A 25307-nucleotide genomic window follows, 5' to 3' on the forward strand; every position below is an offset into this window, starting at 1 on the left:
GCGACGCCGCGGGGCCCCTCGTCAGGGGGTTGCGCAGCTAAAACGCCCAGAAATTATTTTTTCTCCGCGCATTAAAGCAGCCAATCAGCGCGCGGCGCCTCGTTGCCTGGCGTCGTTAGCAAGCGGGAAGTATGGCGGCGGCGGCGGCGGCGGCGCGGAGCGAGGCGCCCACGTTGGCTCTGGGAGCCAGCGAAGGTAACGGGGCGGCGGGGACCGGACCGGGTCGGCTATGGGCTTGCTGGGGGACTCTCGGTGGCAGGACGGCGGGGCCTATTGATTTATCTTCGGGCCCAACGTTTGTTAGGCTGCTCGCGCGGTGCATCGTGGGATTTGTAGTCCACCCGCAACATAGTCTGGCCGTGAGCTCGGGGAGTGGACGACAAATCCCAGAGGGCTTTGCGCTCTCACAACACCGCTCCTGGTGAATAGGTGCCGAGGCAGCATCTGCTAATTGGAAGGGGAACGGTCCGCTAGCGGCCACGCCTGGAGCCTGCTGCTCCCAGCCCGTTAACGGGGCGGCAGCAGCAGGCGTGTAAGGGCAGGCTGGGCGAATCGGTCCCTTGCCCACTCGTGGCATGTCGGTGTATTTGTGCGGGTCTTCTCTCTCCTTTTCCCCATTCCCCCAGCATGTGGGGGGGGGGGGTACTAATGGGGGTCTGACAAAGCAGTGAGACCACGAGACAATATCACTAGTGTCATCCACTTTCCTGCTGCCCGGGCAGCCCTTGCCCAGTGGTGCTGAAATTAGGGCTGTTAGTGTGTAGCTCTTACATGATTAACTGATAAGCCTAGGCTCTCCAGTTAATTCTAAAGTTTACACACTCCCCACCCCCTGCTGCCTCTGTATCAGAGGTAGCAAGGGTGAGGGGAGGGTTTTTTTTTTAAACCAGCGTCCTGCTCCTGCACAGCTGCCTCCAATGGAGGCAGCTGGCAGGAACCAGTGCTTGAGAGGAGCTGGGTCCCTTTGAACACCAGCTCCTGTCTTCCCCCCACCTCCCTCCCATGTGTAAACATGTATCTGGTAATAAATCCAGTGGTTACATATTTACACAAACATCCCTAGCTTAAACTGCCTGCTGCAATTGGTTGGGTTTAGGATGTAAGGGAGGTGCTGTTGTGAGACGGCAGCTAACATCCGGTCCTATAAATGATACAATTATTTGCTCTTGTGAATGGCTGTGCAATGCACAACTTGCAGATGCTTGAGTGCCACCTATCATCTTTCGGGCAAGTGTGGATGCTCCTCTGAAGATAGCAGTTCTTCTCAATGTGTAGTTCTCCGATCCCTGTCGTCATCGATAGAAAATGAGTATGTAATAATGAAGTAGCTGCAAAGATCTAACTCCCAGTATGCACTGTCTTCATTTACATTGTGAGCTCTTCAAGGCAAGAACCTTGTCTTATATCTGTAAAGTGCCATTCATATTTATAGATGAACAATAAACATTTCCTAACATACACTGTTCACTGATGAAAGGGAGCTTTCCTTTGTGAGTGGAAGAGGTTAGGCAGAGAGAATCTTATAAATAAGAAATATCCTGTACTGTCTCCCTGAATTTCCAGACAGCTTCCATGTCTCCATTGCTGATTATAACTTTTCTAAGTAGTTTTAGCACAGCTGCTTTTCAGAATTCTGTGGAGAACAGTGAGCTCAACAAGTAATGTGTGTTTAACATTGATTCTTTTGGGAAAGTAAATAGCAGACATACTTGCTAGTTTTGTAGTTATCCAATCAGTTCAGTGATTGAAGACTGTTCTTTGCCAATAGTGTCTCTTTTTAACTTTACCATGGGTACAGCAATAGTATAAGAATATAGTCATATAAAACCCATATTGATAGAGCCCTGCAAATCTGTGACTATCCATGGCTCATTTTGATGGATGCAGATAGAAAAAATTGTATCTAGAATCCTGCAAATTTACAGATAGCTCAGCCGAGCCACCACAGAGGGAGGGGAATGGGGTGAGGCGGTGATGTACACAGCCAGGGGGCGGGGCTGTGTACGTCACCGCCCCCTTCCCCTTCGGCTGTGGCACTTGGCTGAGTGCTGCGCCCCTCAGCCGGGCCGCCGGAGGAGCCAGCAGTGCAAGGGGCTGTTTGGACTCCCCTGGGGTAGGAGGGGAAGGTAGGGCAGTGATAAAATAAAATAAAAAAATATAATGGAGATTACCTATCTCCTAGAACTGGAAGGGACCTTGAAAGGTAATCGAGTCCAGTCCCCTGCCTTCACAGTAGGACCAAGTACCACCCCTGACAAATTTTTGCCCCAAATGGCCTCTGCAAGGATTGAACTCATAACCCTGGGTTTAGTAGGCCAATGCTCAAACCACTGAGCTATCCCTCCCACATGGCCCTGGTCCCAGTCGCATAAGTCACTGCCCCCCCCCCCCCTCGTGGCAGCCCAGCTGAGCAGGCAGCACTCAGCCAAGGGCCACGGCGGGAGGGAAGGGGAAAGGGGGGCGGGGAGAGAGAGGCAGGAGGAGGACGAGAAGAGAAAGGGAGAGTGAGAGGCAGGAGGGGGAGGATAGCTGGGGGGGCGGGGGGAGGCAGTAGGAAGAGAGAGAGAGAGAGACAGAGCAAGAGAGCTCAGGAGAGAAGACCTGAAAATCCCGTCTTATGACGGGCTAATTAGCTAGTAGTAGATAAGAATGGGAGAGTGGTTTAAGTCTGCTGTATATACAGTATCTCCTAAACTGAGCTAATGTCTGAAAGAGATAATTGGAAACCATAGATCCTGAAAATCATTAGTGATCTAAATTTCACTTATCTTGGAAACTGCATCGTTTCTCAGCTCTGTTATAATGACTGCCTTTGGCTGGAATGTGTTCACTTTGTCCAAAGAGTTAAATGGTGGTCTCAACTTCAGAATTTTGTCTTGTCCAAAACATATTTGGACTCAAGTGTTGAATACTTTTAGCGTGTACTATCAAATGCATCTATTTGCTCAGGCTTTCCACTAGAGGCACTGCTGGAATTTAGAACATTGCATATTCCATCACTTAGAATTTTCCCATTTTTGGTCCTTATGGGAAAGTTAGTTTGATGCTGTAGAGCTGTTCATACATTAAAGTTAGCTGGAGAACAACTGTTCTCTTATGCAACAACTTTTCAGGTTTTGAAATTTGCTTTTGTTTCACATTGGAATGAAAAAATGAGCATTTTTTGGACATTTTTGTGAAACAGAATTATGTCTAAAAATTAGGTTTCCACCAGAAAGTCCACTCTAACGCTCAGAAATCTTCCCATCAGAAACTTTGTTGAAACCTGTGCCTCCTCAAAACATTTCAACTTTGAAGAAACAACATTTTTCAAAAACAACAATAAAAAAATTGTCAAAAAAATTCCAACCAGTCTAATATAAATGCTCCCAATTTTGGAATTTAATATATAGGAAATGGGAAAAATTTTCTGTATTGGGAGGTAAGCCATTTAAAAGAAAAAACTCCTTCCCCTTAAGCAGGTGTAAATTGACAAAATTCCAAATAAAATAACAATGCATAACATTGTCCTGAATGTTTGGACAGTGTCAGTACTTCTGCTTCTTGTAGCTTTCCCAAGCAACAGCAGAATTAAATTAATAAGACTCTGGTCTGTTACATTAATGCTATTCAGAGTAGTGTCATGAATCTCGTCGACATCCTATAAATGGGATTGCTCACGGAGAAAATTTTTGGTTGCTTCTATTCCCACTAAATAGTGATCTCTTTTTCTAGTATTTCTCTTATGACTACTACAACAAAGGTGACAAACTTTTTTGAAAAGTGAGGGATATATTACACTTTTCATTACCAGTATCATGGTAAAAAACGAGTAAAAATTTTTAAGAGCATTTTTTCAAGCCTAAAGCGTTGTAATATTGTTTATAAAACTATTTTATCTGCCTGTCAGTGTGAGGTACTTTTGTGGCACCCATTACTTTATTATCACAATCTTTAATGGTTTACCTCCCCCTACACATCGATGAGGTAAAGAATTATTGCTGTTTTAGAAGGCACACTGAGAAACAGAGTACCTGGCAAGCAGTGAAGCTTTTCTGTTCCACCCTATCCAACTTAAAAATTGGTGTTATGGGAATCTTTGTGTTGTGGCTTTATATTCCAGTGGGGAATACTTGCTTCTCTCTATGATACCGAAGATCACACAGGAAAGTCTGTGGTAGAATATGGACGGTCAAGTTTAACACATCTTAAGCTAATGTCATAAGCACTGGGTCATCGTTCCTCTCATTTATTTGGTCTGAGATATTCATTTGACATAGTCTCAGAGATGCAAATGATGGAATTCAGTTATTTCTATCTAGGTGTGAATTCAAGTCTGTTAGTATTGTCTGCGACTTGGCAGTAAAAGTGCTCATAATTTATCTTTTTCTCCCTTCACCAAGGTTCCATAGTAAATTGGTCAGGCCAGGGGTTGCAAAAGTTGGGTCCAACATTACCCTGTGATGCTGACATTCATACTCTAATTCTGGATAAAAACCAAATCATTAAACTGGAACACCTGGAGAAATGCAGGAACTTAACACAGGTCAGTTTTACATGATTCGAGTTGGCCATAAAGGCCATTTGTTAATATTTCTGCCACAGCAATTAATTGTTAAAAATTTCCTTGTTAATAGTAAATTAACTGTGGAACTTCCTATTTTTATGAATGGGAGAGGTAACATCTAAAAAATAAAGACTAGTTTTCAGTTGAGTCCAGTGCAGGTCTACAGCTGACAGGACAATTTTTTCTACCTGATTACCTATATAATATAGAGAACATTTACTTCATTATTTAAAAAAAAAAGTTGGTGGCTAGTACTGTGAGGTATTAATTGAACTCAGTTTCTAAAGAAATGAAAAAAATCTTAATTCTGTTGTTTGCATACTTTTGGGTGCTTGAGTCTTTAACCATAATGACATTCGTTTAACACAGTGTTTCCTTCTATTACAGTAAGTGTGTATATAGCACTTTGCAAACATCTCCGAAATCTGAGGTTGGAAAGAGAGTACAGGCAGTCCCCGGGTTACGTACAAGATAGGGACTGTACGTTTGTTCTTAAGTTGAATTTGTATGTAAGTCGGAACTGGCGTCCAGATTCAGCCTCTGCTGAAGCTGACCAGCGGCTGACTACAGGAAGCCAGAGGCAGAGTTGCTTTGTCCTGGGCTTACTGGAATCAGCTGCTGATCAGTTTCAACAGCGGCTGAATTTGGACGCCTGGGACAGAGCAGCTGGGGCACTGCCGGGTAGATCCCTGCAGCGCCGCACCTCAGCGCTGCGGGGACCAACCCGGCAGCACCCCAGCTGCTCTACCCCAGGTCTCCCCAAGTAGGTGTCCTGTAGTCAGCCGCTGGTCAGTTTCAGCAGTGGCTGACTTGGGGACGCCTGGGGCAGAGCAGCTGGGGTGCTGCCGGGTTGGTCCAGTAGCGCCGAGGAGCGGCGCTGTGGGACCAACCTGGCAGCGCCCCAGCTGCTCTACCCCAGGCGTAGTCGGCGAGAAAAGCCTGGTCTGCTGGAGGGGCGGGGGCGCACGTAAGTCGGATCCGCGTAACTTGGGGACTGCCTGTATATTATTATCAATATTTTACATGTGGTAAAAGTGAAGTCATAAGAGAGTGACTCAAAAGGTCTTACTCAGTGGCACGACCAGATAAATATGCCTGTTGCATAAGTGGTAGTGCTATGTACTCTATCGCTGGACCAAACTGTCCTCGTTTTATTTGCACCCTCTTAAGTGGGCTCCTTTTCAATTTGACCCGTAGTTCATCTTTGTTATACCATTTTGTCAAATAACTTTTTATTGGTGCTTAAATAGAAGATTACTTTGCAATAATTTATTTTCATGTCTCTATAATTAACACAAATTCCAATATCACTTTCAGGGCAGTCCATCCAGTAACAGTGCCTGTGAACATAAAATGTAAGGCCATAGTCAGAAGTGAGTCCTGTACTAATGTATGTCAATTTGCAAGTTACAAAATATACAGTTGCTAAAATGAAATGAACTCCTGGCATATGGTATAAAATACTAACATAAATAGAGATAAAGAAAAAATGTAAAACAGGGTGTGACAGTTCATACCCCTCCCGTGCTTTATGAAATTGACTTATAGGCACAAGTATGCATAATTGGAAGATGCTTTGGACAAAATATCTCATGTAATCTTATCAATTTTAATGTCACAGTCTGCTGGATCTGTGTCTTATTTTGGTGTATGTATCTCTCTTGTATATAAAGTTAGAGAGATAGATTATGGAATGGTTTATGGTTTTAAATGTGCAAATGAAAACCACCACGGATGTTTCTCCTGTAAACAGCATCCTTTATCCGTTAAATCTAAGCTGTGGTTGGTCTTAGGAAGTCATGTAACACCACCTCCCTTCAACTGGTAGGGTCTGACCAGGTACTTTTCCAAGGAAGGGTGAAATATAGAGACAAAAAATACCCACCCAAAAAGGAGGCTATTTTGGGATGCAAAGTTTTCAGGCCCTTAGTGTTTGGCTGGCATGTCACTCCCAAGAGAATGAACCAGAGACCCCAGGGGAGAAAAGATCAAATTACAATTAAATGAATGGAGATGCCCATCTCCTAGAACTGGACAGAACCTTGAAAGGTCATTGAGTCCAGGCCCCTGCCTTTGCAGCAGGACCAAGTACCATCCCTGACCTATTTTGCCCCAGATCTCTAAATGGTCTCCTCAAGGATTGAGCTCGCAACCCTGGATTTAGCAGACCAATGCTCAAACCACTGAGCTATCCTTCTTCCCTGGCTTTGAGGGTTAGCTGAAATAAGAGCAGTTTTAGGGAAAGTTTGTAATGAACTTTCAGTGTGAGGACTAGCTATGTATTTTCTGTTACTTTAAATTGGTAATCTGCTTTGCTTTACCAGTTCATACTTGCAACCACTTAAATCGTACTGTTTGTACTGAATAAAATCACTTTATTTACACTGGGCTTAATAGTAAATAAATTGTTACCTGGGGGAGCAATCAATGTGTACATCCTCCTTTCATTGTTAAAGGAGGCTGACCTGAATGATTTATATGGAGTTCTGATGCCATTTGGGGGTTGGGTTCCTGGAAACTGGGTGCAAAACTACTTTTTCCTCAGACCTGAAAAGATTCAGTATCGGTGTTGCTTTTTGGCGGTGGGGCGGGTAGACGGTAATTTCAGCCCTGTGCCTTGGCTGGGGGAAACCAGGACATCTGGCCCAGCGTATAGGGTGCTGGATCAAAAGACTTGGTAGGCTGGATTCAGTCTGTGGGCCAGATTTTGCCCATCCCTGCCATAAATACTAGTAGCCATGCTTAACTTTAGTACCAATAATAGTCCATTGAAATGAATTGGGCTGTTCATGGTAGTAAAGTTAAGCACATGTATGTATGTTTGTAAGATCGTAGGGTGTGGGCTCTGGAGAGAGTTTGGGTACAGGAGGGAGTTTGATGGTAGGTAGTTGGGGTATGGGAGAGGATTTTAGGGTGCTAAATCTGGGAGGCACTCCCTTGGTAGGTTCCCTGCAAATGGCAACCTGTCCCTGCCTCTCCAGCAGAGATGTGACCATTCTTAAGCACTGGTTCTGCAGCTTCTATAGGATGAGGACAGTGGTCAATGGGAGCTGTGGGGGGTAGCACCTGCAGGCAGAGGCAGTGTGCAGAGCTGGCTAGCTGCACCTCCACCAGGAGCAGCAGGAGCATAGTGCCACTTGTGGGGAGCTGCCCAAAGTGAATTCAACCCAGTACCCTGCCATGAGTCCTTTCTTGCACCCCATCCCAGAGCCTGTGCTCTGCATCTCCTGTACCCCAACCCTACACTCCCCCTCCACACTCTGAACTCCTTGTGGCTGTTCCTCTACTTAGGAGTACCAGAGACATATCACCACCTCCTGGAAGCTGCGTGGAGTCAGGTTAGGAGCCTGCCAGACTTGATAGCTTACCATAGTATAAATCATATTTTCTATGAATATTATAAATGCTGGTTTATAGAGCTCTCTGGTTGGTATAGGGCTGACTAACACAGCTTTTACTGTATATGAAAGGAGTCTTTCAAGTCCAATACTCGTACTATTGGCTTAAGACGATTGTTTTAATTTGTGCTTTGTGTTCCAAAAGCCCATATGTTACATTTGGGATGGACTTTAATAAATACATATTTTTTTTATTATATTTCATATTTTTATCAGGTTGTGGTTACTTGAAGGCATCTAACTTGTCTAAGTCATTTTAACTTGTTTTTCCCCTTTTTTCATCTTCATTACCAGTTGCTAAATTCATTCCAGGTTTCAAATGCTTTGGTTTCTGCAGGTAGCAGCCCAGGTGAATTTGTCCTAGTTTGTTGTATAAGATTTTAAAAGAGTTTGATGAAGAATCCGTATGATCCTGCAGTGTGTCTTGTCCATGTTATCTTTCATGTGAAAATGGAAAATATATATTGGTGTTTTTGTTAGATTGGCTATTTAACTGTTAAATCAGATCATGATTTCTGAGTTGTTCGTACACATTAGTAGTAAAAACAAAAAAATTCTTATATTTCTTATATTTATTCTACAGCTGTCAGTAGCCAACAATCGACTTGTAAGGATGATGGGTGTAGCAAAACTGACTCAACTCCGGGTACTAAACTTGCCTCACAACAGTATTGGTTATATGGAAGGCCTTAAGGATTTGGTGCACTTGGAATGGCTAAACCTGGCAGGAAATAACCTTAAGGTGAACTATTTATTCTTTTTAAATTTTCTGAAACCTGGAGTTCAGAATGTGGTGGGTAAATTGGAAAACACTGAAAACAACATCCATACATAGTCTAATTCAGTTTCCATTAAAATGAATGGGAATTTAATGGGAACAAAAATGGATTATTTGTATCTTTCTAGTCTCTGAATTGAAGAAAGGCAGTATTTATGTAAGGGATATCTTAGGAACACTGACATAAATAATTGAATCCCAAAATATAAAGGGATTTGGATACTCTTGTGAAATGCAGGCCATATGCAAAACTTAAGGATTTTGTTTTTATAGCTATATTAATGCTATAGATTTGAAATGATAGTTTGTCTGATCTTTTTAGCTTCATAAAAGATTGTAGAATGTTATCAACTTTATTTTTCCATCATTAAATAAAAGTCTTGGAGTAACTATTACAATTATTTCCATTGCTGTAGACGATGGATCAGCTCAATACCTGCACTTCTCTTCAACACCTTGATTTGTCAGACAACAATATACCTCAAATAGGTGATCTTTCCATGCTTTTATGTCTAAAGGTAAATGGATCTTTACCTTCCTGTCTTTGGAATATTCATTGAAAAAAATCAGTTGTGATAACTTGAAGCAAATAGCACTTTTCATTATCCAATTACTTGTAAAAACATTTTAATTAATCACTGTACTACAGAGGTACATAAGAATTTATTATCTCCATTTTAAAGAGGAGGAGATGAATCACAAATTCTCTGCCTCAATCTGTAATTTTGTCCTAGGTCACATAGTGAATTGATAGAGTAGTGAGGAGAATGTAAATTGTTGGCTCCTAGTTCTTTTCTCAGAATAAATTTCTCCTTCTCTTAAGTACTGGATCAGGACAAAGCAAATTCCACTACCTGTTTTGCACTGGATTATTGGCATAGGAAAAAGATGTTTCAAAATGAACTTTTAAAAGATCAGCAATTTGAAACTTTAAAACCCTACATTTTATAAAGAGAAATTTTGCTTTTAAGTGTGAGATTATTTCAGGGTAAACCAATCCGTTTACAAAGACTGGCAAATCTTGGTATTTTAATTTTTCTGTGAGTGTGTGTGTTGATACATTTCATAGCAATATTTTTGTTTCATAGACTCTGCTGCTGCATGGAAATATTATAACCTCACTACGCGTGGCACCTGTTTGCCTACCTCAAAGTCTGACTATTCTTTCCTTGGCAGAAAATGAAATCAGAGACTTAAATGAGGTATGAAATGTGGAATATGTATCCTCAAAATCTCTTACAGTTAAAAAAAAAAAAAAAAAAAAAAAGATATTTGAGTAGTTTTGTGAACGAATTGTCAAAAATGTAAGTAAAACCAACTTTGCTTTCTCCAAACATGCTAGACTACTAAGGTTTGTACTAATTTGTTTCTGTAGCAAAGAATTATACAGTTAATAACTACACAAACCAGTTGATGTTCTGATTTGGACATTTGCCGTAAAACCAAAAAGAAATGCGTTGGGGTGGAAGTTTTAATGTTTAGCTGTCAATTTCCCCCTCCCTTGTTTAATTGCTTAGAGATGCTCAAAGTCCAGTCCAAGAGTCAGATGTTGCCTGTATATTGATATATTTCTCATGGCTTTTTTCCTGTATCTATAGAGTGAGAATAAATGTGATTAGTTGATGGCTTTGATGGTTAAGGAATCCAATAAACAACTTCTGTTCTCAAAATATAAGTATGAAGTGCTCACTATGGACCAAACTTGCCTAAAGTTTGCATTCATAGTTTTGGTTTGGGCCTATTCTGTTTGGTTCTGTTCCTTTACCGAGAAACAGAGAGCAGATATTCTGGAGATAAAAAAATATTTATTTATTTACAATTTACATAAATGAATAGTTGCTCCTACCAAATTGTCAGTGTAGCCTTCATGTTGGCTGGACCCCTTAATTGGATCAGATGTACCTCCTTTTCCTTAGAATCACATGGTCATAGTCCATCTTTTCTACTGATTGTCTTACCATTGTCAAGCTATTCTTCTCTCCTGTGCTGATGTAGAATAATACAAGCATCTAAGGCCACGTCTAGACTACAGATAAGATCAAAACAGCCACAGTCAATCATCTACAGTTTGAATTAGTGAGTCTAGTGCTTCCGGGGATACTGATAGTCCTGCTCCTATAAGGAGTAAGGGAAGTTGAAGGGAAAGTGTGCTCCTGTCGACCTCCCACAGTGTGGACAGTACCAAAATGTATTTAAGATACTTTCACTCCAACTATGCAATTAACATAGCTGGAGTTGCGTATCTTAATTTAAATTTATCCCCTAGCGTAGACCTAGCTTAATAGTTCTATACATACCCAGGCATTGAAATAAGGTGATTCTTTCCTAAGGCCATAGGGGCTACTGTGTTAAAGGAAGGTGGATGGTTAGACTGCTGTAGTCTTCACAGTATTGTTCATACTTTTTTTTTTTGTAGTGTATGTGTTGCAAGCAAAAGTTAATACATTTATAATGCTATTACTCTGTCCAAATGTCTAACCAATGGAAATATATTATATTTTGTAAACATAGGTAGTTCTACTGTTAACAAAGACATCTTTCGTTACAGATTTCTTTCTTGGCTTCCTTTTCTGAGTTGGAGCAGTTGTCAGTTATGAACAATCCTTGTGTGATGGCCACACCTTCTATTCCTGGATTTGACTATCGGCCATATATTGTCAGCTGGTGCTTGAATCTTAAAGTTCTGGATGGTTATGTGATTTCTCAGAAAGAGAGGTGAAATAATTTTTAAATTTGTTAATATGTTTGGATAAAGAGAAGTAGAATTTTATTTTCATTTGAGTAGAAACGAATAAGTCCAGTTGATCTGGAAATACAGTAGCAAACAAAGACAGAATGTATGTTTCAGTGTAGAGAAAAAACTACTCAAGTCTCTGCTTTATAATCCATTTAATTGTGATTAGAGAGTGCTCAAAATGAGCTGTTCTGGACATATGTATCTTCTCGGTATATTACTGCTCTTTGACTGGATGAACATAACTCTTAGGAGGTTTACAGTGTGAATATTCTGAAATATTTGCTAAAACTTTGTTTTAATGAATCTTCCAGCTAATAAACTCATTCATCCAAATGACTATAGAATACAAAAAAGTTACAAAGAGTTCAGAAATGAGAAAATCATTTGTATAAAACTATGATTTTATGCCAAGACAACAATTGTTCGTTTTCTGTTCCTCCCAGTTTGAAAGCAGAATGGCTTTATAGTCAAGGTAAAGGACGATCATATCGACTTGGCCAGCATGTTCAGTTAGTCCAGTATCTGGCCACTGTTTGTCCTCTTACCTCTTCATTTGATCTCCTGACTGAAGAGGATGCCAAACTGGAAAAAATACTCAGTAAGCAGAGGTGAGAACTTTTTAGCTTTAACTAAGCTATTTAATAAGTACTATTCAGTTTAAGGATAAACTGATGAATGTTGACAGTTTAGGATCAGGTCCTGCAAGCCCAAACTGTAAGGTAGTTTGAGTGACATTTCGTGTGTGTGTGGATTTGCAGTCAGCCCCCTTGTTTTAGAATTTTTTCCCCCACAGAATAATTGGTAATTATAGTTCTCTTGCACACCAATATTTTTATTTTCAAAATGAGATATTAAAATTACTTGGATTTTGTGTGTGTTTAGGCTCCACCAGAAGCAGCTGATGTACCAAAGCCAAAATGAAGGGCCACCGACATCTTCTACTCCCAAAAAAATGGTACTGGTTACATATGAGCACAACAGCTCAACCCAGGGGCCCGAGATAATTCTTCAAAGTGGTAAGATCCAAATCTCTCACTGTGATGTAGTCTGAGGTTGGTGAAGGTAGTTCACTGTGGAAATGATTGTGAAGGGAAAATTAACAATTAAAGTACTACTCTGGAACAGATCCTTACGATCTTTATTGTATTTGTTAGGATTGTTTTAAATGTAAGGAATATAATACAGGGATGTCAAAGTGCAGTCAAGTACATGATCAACTGATAATCTTATCAACTACACATGTTCCCTCCCTCCCTCCTTTGCTGCTTCTGTATCAAAGGTGGCAAGGGAGGTGCAGGAGCTGGCTTTTAAGTTGGCTTCCCACAAGCATCGGATCCATTTAGCCATGTGCCACCCCACCCCAGCACTGCTGCCTCTGATAGAGAGGCAGCTGTGCAAAGGTTGAGTGGGGGCAGGCAGGAGCCAATATACATGAGAAATGATTTCAATCCAGCTCCCTGCAAGTATCGGCTCCCATGGAGCCGCTTCCCCACCACTACCACTGTGCTGCTGCCTCTCTTAGAGACAGCAGCGGTGGGGTTTGGGACACCAGGGAGATGATATGCGCGGCTCTCCTCGTGTGCTGACTCCATGGACCTGTCTGCTGCCCCTCCCCTCCCCCATACACACACTGCCTTATCAGGCAGCAGCATGGGGAGGGACGGGGACAGGGGAGACTCCATGGAATGCAATTGCAGCCTCTGTATCAAAGGCAGCAGCGCGGGGCAGCAGGTGGGAACTGGTCTGCACAGGGAACTAGTTTTTAAACTGGCTCCCCTCACAGACTGGCTCCTGCCTGTCACGCTGTGCTGCTGATACTGAGGCAGCAGCGCAGGGTGTTCCCTGGGAGTGGAACCAGGAGTGCAGTTGCTGCCAGCCCTGCTTTGGGGACTGTCTAATAGTTGTATAACTGATAATATTTTGTGAGGTTACATGACTATTCAATTAGTTGCTACCTAACACCCCTAATATAATACAGGTATCATTCTCCTTAATTTTCTAACACTACTTTCATCACTTATTCAGATCTTGAAAACAGGAACTAATGAGAATAATAATACAGATGGAACCTCTTAAAGCCAGGGCTCTCTGGTTCGGCAACATTCATGGGCCTGCCGGATCAGAGAGCCCTAGTAGAGTGCAAGCTGGTCAGGAGTCCAGCAGTGGGGAACCCCACTATTGGGACTCGTGAGCCCCGGCCAAATGGAGCAGCAGCAGCACTGGCAAGCCCTGTCCCCAGGTAACCCCAACCCAGGTGGAGCAGCCATCGGACGAGTGAGCCCTGTCCCTGGGAGTCTTGGCCAGGCAGGACAGCGTTGAGACTGGGGAGCCCTGTTGCTGGGGAGTTCTGGAGCCAGGCAGGGCAGCAGCAAGGTCAGCAAGCCCAGTCCCGGGGAGCCCCAATGGGGGCATGTCAGAAGCAGAACAGCTGGGGAGGCCCACCCGGGAGAGGCAGAAGCAGGGCTGCCACGGAGTCCTGTCCCCAGGAACCAAAAGCAGGCAGGACAGAGCAGCAGTGGGGCAGCGGGGGAGACCTGTCCCTAGGAAACCCCAGCTGGACGAGGCAGAAACAGGGCCAAAGTGGCTGGGAGCTCCATCCATGGAGAGCCCTAGCCAGCTGAAACCCAACCCCTGTAGCACCAGGGCTGAGGCCCAATGGCACTGGGGTTGGAGTAGAGCCAGCCAGATGGAGGAGGAGAGACCTGGGAAGCCAGTGGCAGGGGATTTCCCATGATCCAGCAAATTCCCTCATTTGGGACGATCCGGTCCTGATTGTGCCAGACCAGGGAAGTCCAACTGTACCTTCTTAATAATATATTCCATTAGCACATTACTGGTATGTGCCTACAACTGTCTGTTTAGTCTGTACAGTATACAGCAGCCTTCTGTATAATAGGGATTCCTGGGGGCCACTGCAGTATCTATATTCAATAATCGTATGATTGCTGTTGTTGGCATTTCAGATCCTATTACTACTCAGCAAGTACAGTAATTGGGTTGATTTAAATAAACAAATAATTTATTTAACTACTGTGTTGTCTAAATTTGGTTTTCTGCTCATCTAGAACCCGTTCTCCATAAGAATTCTTGGGTTGGGCTAAGCTCCATTGATGACCATTCCTATGCAGTTAAGAATGTCTTTCCAGCTGCAGTACAAGCTGAAAGAAACTGTCCCAAGGAGCTGTACCTGGAGGATATACAGACTGATGAGGAGGACAAACTGAACTGCAGCCTTCTGTCCTCAGAGTCTACTTTTATGCCAGTTGCTTTAGGACTGTCTCCAGTATCTCCCACTACAGAATTAAGGCTACATGGAATCAATTTGAAGCTAGAAGATTATGATGATAATACAGTTATTGAATTTGTGAAAGAGATCCATCAAGATGATAACAATCAGGAAAAGACTTCTTGGGTTACAAAAGATTGTTCCTTCAAAGCAGTAGAAACTGTGGAAACTCAAGAGGAAGATGATGATGGAATATTGCCTTCATCAAGTACAGCAACAGTCACAGCTAACCCAATTGCTAGTATTAATGACTATCTAGCATTTTCTGTTGACCAAGTTCTGCGCAGCCACCTCAAGCCACCATTAACTGATGATGGACCATTAATTACAACTCTTTATAATGACCAAACTATGGAAAGAGATTCTATTGTTACATCAGTTGCTGTTGACCAACATGCTGAACTTCAAAGAATGAACAAAGCAGCCACCAAGCTTCAGGCCTGCTGGAGGGGATTCCACACAAGAAACTACCATCCCAAAGCCAAGGAAGTGCGTTACGAAATTCGGCTACGCAGAATGCAAGAGCATATTGTTTGTTTAACTGATGAAGTACAAAAGTAAGTTGGAAGTCTCATTTTTTGTTCTTATTTTTTTAAACTGAATTAATGTAATCAGAACAGAAAAAAGAAATTTGTTGTAATGTATTTCAGAATGTATAAATACTTATCTTGACTTATGGAACTATTTCTATGATTATGACTCTGTGCACGGTAACTCGTGATATGCTAACAACTATTCTGATCACAGCAGGAGACCATCTTCTCTTCTATTTCCCTTATCACATGTATGTAACTCCCCTTTCTTCACTATAGCTCTGTCTACATGTTTGGTTAAAGGGAAAATTTTTCTCCTTTTCATCTTCCCATGCACAAGACAATAGACTAATAAATAAGCAAAATGAGGAAGCAAAAATTAACAGTAATTTATGGCATTCATCTAGAGTTCAGCAAGAGCATGACCCTGATCTACTAATGTCAGAATCCTTTCTGAAATCACAGTAAATCAGAGTGTTGGGTTGAGGCTTCTCATTTTTAATATGAGCTTTTAACAGGGCATCATAAGATTTCACATGTATGATTTCATCTCAAAGTTGCTCAGTTTACAAGATGGATTTTTTTGTCAGCCATGTAAACTCAAGCTGGGATTTGAGTTGAGAGTGGAACTTCAATCATTCCTTCTCAGCACATGTGATAAAGGTTCTGAGTCAAATTAGTTATTCAGTGACTCAGTCTCTCACTCCACCCCTGCTGCCACTTCTGGTTCCACACAAGGCTGCCAACTCCCAGCCCAGTGGAGGGTTAGAAGCTGCCAGGCTGGAGAGGCCCCTGTATGCAGGCAGAGAACACTCCAGCCCAGCTGTGGTGGGCAGGTTGGGGTGGGAAGGTTAATTAATCAACTGGTTAATTAATTTAAAAACTGGAATTTTACATTCCCAGTTTAAACAGGTGTGGCATAATTTGGCATGCAGAACCTTTATTACTGATACTGATGGATGAGAAGGGAAACATCTCAGCTTGGCTCTTGGAGCTCAGTTTGAGTTGCGCAGCTAGAGGTTACAAAAGTATTGGATAAAGTGAGCAAATTATAATACAAACCCAGTGAGACAATACAGTAGGAAAGAGGGAGGGGGGAATCTTTTTTATGAGTCAGGGGCCACTGATGCACAGAAAAATCAGCCAGAGGCCACATGCAAGTGAGAACCACACTGATGTGGCTCCTGACTGAGAAGGGGAAAGACACTCTCCACATTCCCCTCCAACACCAGAGCTTGGGGGCCCAGCCTAGGGATGTAACTGACTAGTCCCCAAGGAGGGGGAGCAAGAGCCAGTGCTGCAGGGAGCTGTCTTAAAAGCTGGTTCCCTCCAGCACTGTCTCCACTGTAGGCAGAGGAGGCAGGGAGATAGCGGGGACTGGGTATGAGCCAGGAATCATCTGATTCCTGGCTTGTGCTTAGTCCCAGATGTGCCTCTGCTTTTTAAATGTATTAAGAGCCCACAGGCTCTTAATACATTTAAAAGGCTAAAGCGCAGCAGGGAAGATCCAGTGTGAGCCGGGACAGCTGATTCCTGGCTTGCGCAGAGCCCCCTGCTACGCTCCAGCCTTTTAAATGGATTAAGAGCCTCTTGCATCCAAGCAAAACAGGGTTCGCATCAAGTCTTTGGGCCTTAAGTTCCCCACCCTTGCAATAGAAACTAATCATGCCACTTCCACAGTGTTACTTTATGGACTTCACAGTCGTATAAAAGTCTGAGGGATAGTCATGTTAGTCTGTAACTTTAAAAACAGTAAGTAATCCTCTGGCACCTTAAATACTAACATACACTCTCTCTCTCAGGCAAAACCTACCTCTTCACATGAGATGATTTTGCCCAGGAAAGTTCAGTCCTATGTTTGTACTTACCCACATCTTAAAGCTGATATGACTGCCCAGGTCACTGTGAGCAGGAGCTGCTGGACCCAGAGTAATCCAGGACTCAACAGTCCTGGTTCGCATCAGTCTGGCATGCTGCACTTCTGCATTTTAAATGTAATAAGAGTCTGACAGATGCCAGGCTCTTACTACATTTAAAATGCAGCACCACAGCTGTCCAGAGTTGACACAGCTCCTGCTGCAGCTCTGTAGAGGGTCCCCTTGTTAACTAATCATGTAGTATCAACTAGGTGATTAGCCAGATAATCACAATTTAACATCCTTAAAGTGACCCAGTGCCTGACATTCCACTGACATCCCAGTACTAGGTTACCACCCATAGTTTGAAAACCACTGCTCTGTAGTACCTTTCAAAAATAGCTTCATATAAAAATGTGCTTACATACAAATGAACTGATGTTATCAACCAAAAAACCACTGCTTTATATTTCAATATTTAAAATGAAGTATTTTGGGTGTCTGTAGATTAAGAAAAGAAAGAGAAGAAGAGAGGATTCAGAAACTTGTACAGGAGGAGGCTGTCAGATATCTTTGGGATCAGGTAAGCCTCTCTCTCTCTCTCTCATTTTCCTATTTACAGATGACCTAAAAAGCATGCTTCCAAATATATATTCTTAAGTATGCAAAGTGTAGCTCATCTTTGCATGCAAGGTCAGTTTTGCTAGACATATTACTAGAAGATTATCTACTAATTGGCTATACTGCCTGCCACTGGCACTCTAGAAAATCTATATAGAATTGCTTGCAAAATAAGAAACTTAAATATTAATAACTAAAAATAAAATTTAATTTGGTCTAGAGTTAAGGAGGCAATACAGAAGAAGGTAAATGAGTCAAATGGAAGCAAGTGGGAAGCAACTGATTTTGTATGGTGGATCCCTTACTAGAAATTTGTTATTGGCTATATTGTCTGCCACCAGCAATTTGAAAATGTTTGTAGAAACCTACAGTGGGTTTAGTGAAAGAATAACTGGCTATTGCCACAGTATTCTGAGTGACTTGAGAAGACTATGTAACCATACTAATTCTAGAAATGACACATTCTTTAACTAAATTCTAATTGATGCTACAATTTAGATGGACTTCTTTCAGAGTTTGATATTTCTGTAGTTGTAGTAACAAAATAGTGAAACCTTGATATTCTTAAAATCTTCCTTAGTTGTTTGGATTCTTTTTCTCACCTTCTCTCCATTTCCCTCTTCTATTTAACAGTGGGAAGTACACATTTCCCCTGCCTTATTTTTTTTAAGTCCTTGTATCTTACATTGTATATTACTGTCAATTTACAAAAAATTCCTACGAAACAAATTGCCTTTATTTTCCATACTTCATCATGAAATCTTTTTTCTATTATTTACAGGTTAGATCCCTTCAGCAGTGGCAACTTTCGGTGAACCAAAACCTTAGTATTTGGCAACATGCTGTTTCTGAATCGAGTACTTTATGTCCACCCAAAGTATCTGGTCAGTCATCTGAGCTCAATCAAGAAACCTCTCCTGTTGGTAGTTTCACCAGGTTGGTTTCAGCTGATGAAGCTCTTCATGAGAGAACTTTACCTGAGTTTCCAGACTCTGGCTTTCACTCCTCCATTACTGACCAAACTAATGTTTATGACTCTCATAGCTCTGTAAAGAGTTCCACAGAAGAAAGTGAGAGCTCTCTGATGGGAAATTCTATAGAAACAGTTAAACACTACGGAGACTCTATCTCAGAATGTATTTCAGATATGGAGGATGTCCAGGCAGCCCATGAGGAGTGGAGTAAAGAGAGTTCAAATAGTGAGGAGGACAGTAGTCTTTTCCAGCAATACTTGAAGTCAGTTCAGCAGCTAGAAGAGGCTGATGACAGGACAAGTTGCAGTAATGGGACAGAAGGGAGTAGGCCACAGACAGCTGCATCAGCAGAAAAGCAGGATTCTTTGTCTGAAGCTGTTTCTATAAATGTCTCTCAAGACATACCTTCCCCTGCACAAAATGAAATTAATCAGTCACCAGAAAGTTGCAAATTGAATTCAGTAGTGGAAGGAGGGAAGCAAACAGAATGTGATCCTTCATTTCAGGTGCTGCATGTTGGCATAACTGTCTAGTAAGCTTAGCTCCATGGAAAATTAGGGAATACAAGTTTAACTTTTTTGCCATTTATAAAGAGTTTGTATTTTTTTCATGTGTTCTGTTCTGGATTCCTAGCCCACTGTTACTGGAAAGGCTTAACTTTTAATAGCATCTTGCTAATAATCTAATTGAATGTTGATGCTAATTATACTAAACTGAAATGAGTAAACTTCTCTGTGGTGGACATTATGCACTTTATTTTGTAACGACTCTTGTTTCTTAACTGGTTTTTATAAAACAGTATTCAATTGATTTTTTCCAGTTGGCTCAATTTAGCCAAAGTAGATAAGCTTTAGTAAGTTTTTATTTTTCCCAAAAGTCAGAGCTTGAGTTCATGCTGTGTTAAAATAAAGAAACAGCACGTGGAAAGACAGAAATAGAGGAAGAATGAAGACTGTGCATGTATAGGTATAAACTGATAAAAAAAGGACAATAGAAATCACTTAATAGAGTTTCTGGAGACCCAAACTTAGGTGTCTGTCAAATTCTTGCTATAAAACTGGAATCCCAAGTCACTGACAGGACAAGTTGCAAGTGATGGGGCAGTCGACACAGACAGCTCCATCAGTAGAAAAACAGGATTTTTTTTTAAGACAGTTGAAGGTGCTGAGTGCTCTGCATCTTTACAAATAGGCCTTTTATTTAGAAGCCTACATATGAACTTAGAATCAAACTTTGAGGATACATTTTTAAAACAAGTCTTTATCCATGTCTCCCATATGTCCCAATCATGCTGTTCTCTCTCAGGTAAGACTCATGCTAGAGTCCAATGGCAGAGTCCAACAGGACCTAGTGACAGAGGCATATGCAGCATTCCTCTTCTCCAAGTGAACCATAACATGCATGGTAGGAACAAGATGAAAGCCTAGCTTTGGAGGGAGCCATGTTGGTATGGTTAAAATTGGGAGGCTGGATGACCTGTGTAAAAGTATTGTGCCTCTACAAGTATAGCCCTGTTATCGGCTGGTATCTCAAGTGTAAACATTACCAAGAAAGTCTTTGAGTTAAAACTTTTTCCTGCCCTTTGTTGTGTTTCTCATGTAAAGGAACATTAAACATTTAACAGTAATTGGTTTTGAATATTAATTTTAAAACTGTATGTCTCTGAAAGTACTGATTTAGTTTTGCTACACTTTACTATTAAAACTGAGGAAGCAGTGGCAGCAGATAAATAAGAAGTGGCAATTAGGCATAATGCAGATGCTAGTTTTTCCTACTATGCCTACTGTTCCATACTGAAGATTAATTTGATAAAAGTAGCAATAAAAATTGCCACGTAATTGGGAAAAGTCATCAATAAAATGAAAAAATCAGCAAACCCACTAATTGTATGTACAAAGGGCTTGAAAAACTGGGCTTTTTTTTTTTTTAAATCTGAGATTTAACTTTTGGTACTAGCTTTCATGGGGTCAGCTATTTCCTCTTTACATTTAAAGTGATTTTTCCAAATATGTCACAGTTAAATTATGGGGATTATCATCTTTTAAAAGCCATGATTCCTGTGTACTATTAGGTCCTACAGATGGATTTCACCCCTTGCAGACAGCTGGCAGAAGGCTATTGAATGAACCACTTGAGTACCCAAAATAGAGCTGAAGTGAAACTTAAATAATGTATGGGCCTTTTATCACGGCTGCAGACAATTGTGAAGTTCACCCTGAAAGAATGAAGCTTATGTATTGTATACTGTGCAACCTTCTTTATTTTCCCCAAAAAGTCATGGTTAATATAGGTATTGGTTAATCCAGGAATTCTTGTAATTAAGAAGCTAGGGCACTTGACTCTGTTTTGAATGAGAATATTTAGATGTATAATTAACATACTACAGCCTTATTTATCTTACCACCTTGTTAGTTCAAACATAGCTGTAGTGTAATTGGGTTAACATTTAGATTATCTAAAAAAGAGGTGTGGTCTCTACTTCCTTTGAAGTCAATAGGGGTTGGGGATCTCTGCATCTCGCAGGATTGAGCCCTTAAGGGGTTGGTGACTTTTTTTTTTAAACAATCTAGTATGGAACTCATACTTCTTTAAAGACATTTGGAACGTACCATTAACAGTGAGAAGATTTCTCGACAATACACAAAACACTTGCCAAATCTTGAAAGGAATCATGTGGTGATTTGATAGAAGATACAACTTCTCTCTCTAATGACAATGTCAGTTTAATAGACCAGAAGTTGAAAAGTAGTTAGAGCTTTCTTAATTTCTTTGGGAAAAACAGTATATCATACTGAAGACTTTAATTTTGGTATTTTATATAAAAATGCCTCATTTGCTGCCAGGAATTAAACTGAGAAGAGTCAACATATGTTGTGTAGATGCCAAAAACGTAATACCTCCATCAAAAACTAATTTTCCATGGAAGCTCTATAAATTGTATTCCCTGTTGTAGTGGCACTTGCAAACACAAATGCATAAAGACTTATTTTATCCAATACTGCATCAGCATTTCTGTGTAACCTGTACATCCCGCTCTCTATAGAACATCCAAACATTTTTCATTTTATGAATACAGCAAAATATGCACCAATTTGTAATTCAGCTGTATCTTGTTACTTTTTCAAAAGCTTTGAAGCACAAAATCTCTCTTTATTGTGCAGTGATCTTGCATGAGTAGAAAATATATTGCTTAAATTTAGCATATATATTATAGAGATACAGAGATTTGGATTAATAGCTTTGCAGGGTTTAAAGTAATTAGTTGTATATAAGCAAAAAAGTATTGTTTTGAGCAGCATGAAATAAAAAGCTAAAGATGATAAATATGGTAAGAAAAATGATTAAGAATAAAGATGAAAAATAGCAAATAATGATATGTACTAAACAGGCTTCTGGAAACAGACTATAAAATTAGTGATTTTTGTAGTGTAGATGTTTGTCATACTTTAATTTATGGCTTAATTACTTTTTCTTGGAGGGAATAATACTCTGAGTAACGAAGTGAATTCGGGGACGTGTATACTGGTCCTAATTGTGGTCCATGGTTTGGTTTCCTTTAAATATTTCTACATTTTTGACTGAAGAATTCAGTTTATTTTAATTTCCATTCCATGTAATAAGTGATAAACAATGTTCACAGGGCAGTGTTTGGAGAAAGGGAATTGAAAGAATCTTAAAGTGCAGACTACTTAACATCTATTTAAAGAATAATGGATCCCATGTATTAATCTTTAGTTCTTTTGAAAGAAAAGTTGGGAAATCCCCTCTTGGAGAAGACAGATGAATCATCATTTGTTTTCTTGTAAGACAACTATGTGATAACTAATGTATTTGTCATGTATCTAGAATTGTCATTGAAGTCAAGGGGGAGTTCTGAGTACATAAGGAATTTTGAATCTATTGCTCTAGATACACAAGTGATAACTAATTCTCTTGACGCTTCCTTACACTGAAGAACACATTTTGTTTGGCAACACGGAGACCTTTTCAAAAACATGAAGTGGTCTAACGCTGTTCTCATTCACTTTAGAGGAAACAGAGTTAAACTTCTAGGGTGAACAGCATTCACAAAGTCTATCATCTTTATAGAAATGCTTTTTCCATCATGAAGGGAAAACACTGTTACAAGTTTGTTGATCATTCTAAAACAAGTATCATTGAACAAATAGCTTTGTAAGCGCTTGACAATTTACATAGTGCATGGATAGCAACCTTTATAGATTTGTCAGACCCATATAACACATGCTACAGCTAGAAAGAAAATGTAATTATCAGCCCATCTATATCTATTTATGTAAATAAGCTAGTTTTTCTAAAGTAGGAGGCCATGGAGCTTCCAAATTGTTTTTGATTATATTTTAAAACTATTGACATTGACTTTTTTGTACAGCATATCTATAGAACTCTGTCTTATTTCCACTTGTGGCGAATTGTTTGGGGAACTGGCAGATTCAAGAAAGGGAAGATGTATTCCTGTTTATTTTAGTTCATTTTATTTGTGTCTAATTTGAAATGGAGATGCCTTGACTAAAAATGCAGTATAAAGCTGCTAAGTTCCTCTGCTTTTAGCTAGTGCAAAGACTACATTTTTCTATTTTCAGGTTTTTTTCCCCTTCAGAATTGTGCTACTCAATTATGTAAACTTTAAAGTAGGGTGAAGCCTTGCAAAAAGTTTACCAGACCATTTTCCTACTGTAACTTTCTAGGGAGTGTTTCGCACACAGCATTTTCTTTCTGGGCCCATGCTTTGCCTTGATGACCAAGACTTGTGCTATCTTAAATCTTCATGTCTCTTGAACAAAAAGTAAAACTCAAGACACTTAACTTTTTTATAAAGTATAATAGTATTTACAAGGAGAGGTGCTTTAACTGTGACCAAGTGCTATGCCAAATCTTAACCTACAGGACTAATAGTGATATAGGAGACCACTTTGACTTCTTCACACTATAAATACAGTGGGCTAAATTCACCTTAAGTATAACTTCACTGAAGCTAATTTTAAGTTTGAATCTTTCAGTGTAATATTCTACTGCTAAACTACAGTCTTCAACAATTATGCTTTGATTTGTCTATTTTTTGCTATTTTCTGAGAAGAATTTTGAGTAGTTAAACTAGTACAAGTCATCTTTTCTATGATGGTTAAGACTTATGAATGTATTGGTTCTCAGTTTGTACCTTTTGAGTTCTGATTTTTAAATAAATTTGTATACTGATTGGATGTTTGTTTGAGGCTGGTGCTAAGTGTATAGAAATGTGTTGCTGTCAGTTAAGTTTTTAGTGTCTTAATCTGAAACTAAGTAATATACAAGTATGAAAATTTTAAAAATCATAATAGTAAGGAAGGTATTGGTTTGTTTGGATGCCAAGAGATGAGGAGGCTAAGGGCCCACCTTACCACTGGTGACAATTAAGTGACTTTCCTGAAGTTGTCAGATTGCTAAGAATCATTATTTTGCAAATGCTAACGCCCAGTCCCCTACTTCAAACTTTTTGCTTTTTAGATTAGAAGGGTTGGGCACAAAACCATGATTGCTACTCCACTTTTAGAACTTCTTTTGCCTCACACATTGTTGGATGTCCCTGCACAGTCCTCTTTCCTTACAAAGGAGTAAAGCAATGGATGACACATGGAGCAGAGAAGAGGTATGCAAAAAGTTTCAACAGCTGAAGCAAATATTGGTTAAAGTAATTTAGGGCAGAGAACCAAAAAAAAAAAAAAAAAGCAACATAAAGCTTTGAAAAAAGCAAAGTGAATATAGAGCATGAAAGAGCCATTGCACAGAGGGAAGGAACCATCTTTGAGGGGGAAATCTCGCTGCCCTGGGGTACAGAGCCCCCAGAAGGGTCCGAGGCCGGAGGTCAAATCAGTGAGGCAGGAGAGAAACCTAGAAGGGAAAACTTTGATGCATGCATGCAGGCTGTCACTTCCAAGAGTGAAGCAGCAGCCCTGACAGACAGATTCAGGTATCCTATATACAGAATGCTTAGACAGTTCAGTTGTGGATTGTTCTTCTTTAACATATCAAAGTCTCAGCAGAAGTACTCTGAGACTTCTGTTCCCCCCAGGAGTGCTAGAAGTAAGTTTTACAGAACAAAGCCATATGAGAATGTGGAGTGGAGAAGTCTACAAGGCAAACTGACAAAGATAAGGGTTTACATGACAAATTTGTGACAGACTAGGAGTATCCATGAATTTGAGATAGTCATTTGTAAGGGTCTTTGATTAGAGTTAATTTGATTTCACTCTGATACAGGGAGAGAGATCTGGAAAACTTTAACCCTTACAGCAGTTTTCTTTCAGAGAGTTTTGATTTCTGCACAGTCCCCCCTTCAGACACAATTGGAGTTATTTGATTTTTCTCCCACATCTTCCAACAATGCTGTACTGGGGGCACATGAGCATTAACAGAGAAGTGGTTCTTGCTTCACTACTGTTGCCTTTAATGATCCAGTCCTTTCAGAGCAGTGGACTGAAATCCCCTGGAACTAGGCAACACAAGGTCCAGGAATGAGAATCCTGCCAGGAAATTAAGACATACAGAATTACTAAATAAAGGAATCCCTCTTCTAATACTGT

General features: G+C 40.5%; 1 protein-coding gene across 3 annotated transcripts; it reads left to right on the forward strand.

The window, feature by feature from the left end:
* Positions 1-55: 55 nt before the first annotated feature.
* CEP97 (centrosomal protein 97) lies at positions 56-23948 on the forward strand. Of its 3 annotated transcripts, none has more exons than XM_075907845.2 (11): positions 56-195; positions 4383-4525; positions 8528-8686; positions 9139-9240; positions 9811-9924; positions 11271-11437; positions 11903-12067; positions 12342-12475; positions 14525-15302; positions 17642-17717; positions 18537-23948. In XM_075907845.2, exons 1-11 carry the CDS (start codon positions 132-134, stop codon positions 19260-19262), a joined length of 2628 nt encoding a protein of 875 aa, XP_075763960.2. In that variant the 5' UTR covers positions 56-131; the 3' UTR covers positions 19263-23948. The 3 variants fall into 3 exon arrangements, with proteins under 3 accessions (XP_075763960.2, XP_006130794.3, XP_075763966.2); XM_006130732.5 differs by lacking the exon at positions 56-195 and adding an exon at positions 5864-5919 and having other exon boundaries at positions 4388-4525; XM_075907851.2 differs by lacking the exon at positions 56-195 and adding an exon at positions 5864-5901 and having other exon boundaries at positions 4388-4525.
* Positions 23949-25307: the final 1359 nt, after the last annotated feature.

This window comes from Pelodiscus sinensis, chromosome 1 (assembly GCF_052426305.1).
Source record: "Pelodiscus sinensis isolate ZL-2025 chromosome 1, ASM5242630v1, whole genome shotgun sequence".
Taxonomy (NCBI): domain Eukaryota; kingdom Metazoa; phylum Chordata; order Testudines; family Trionychidae; genus Pelodiscus; species Pelodiscus sinensis.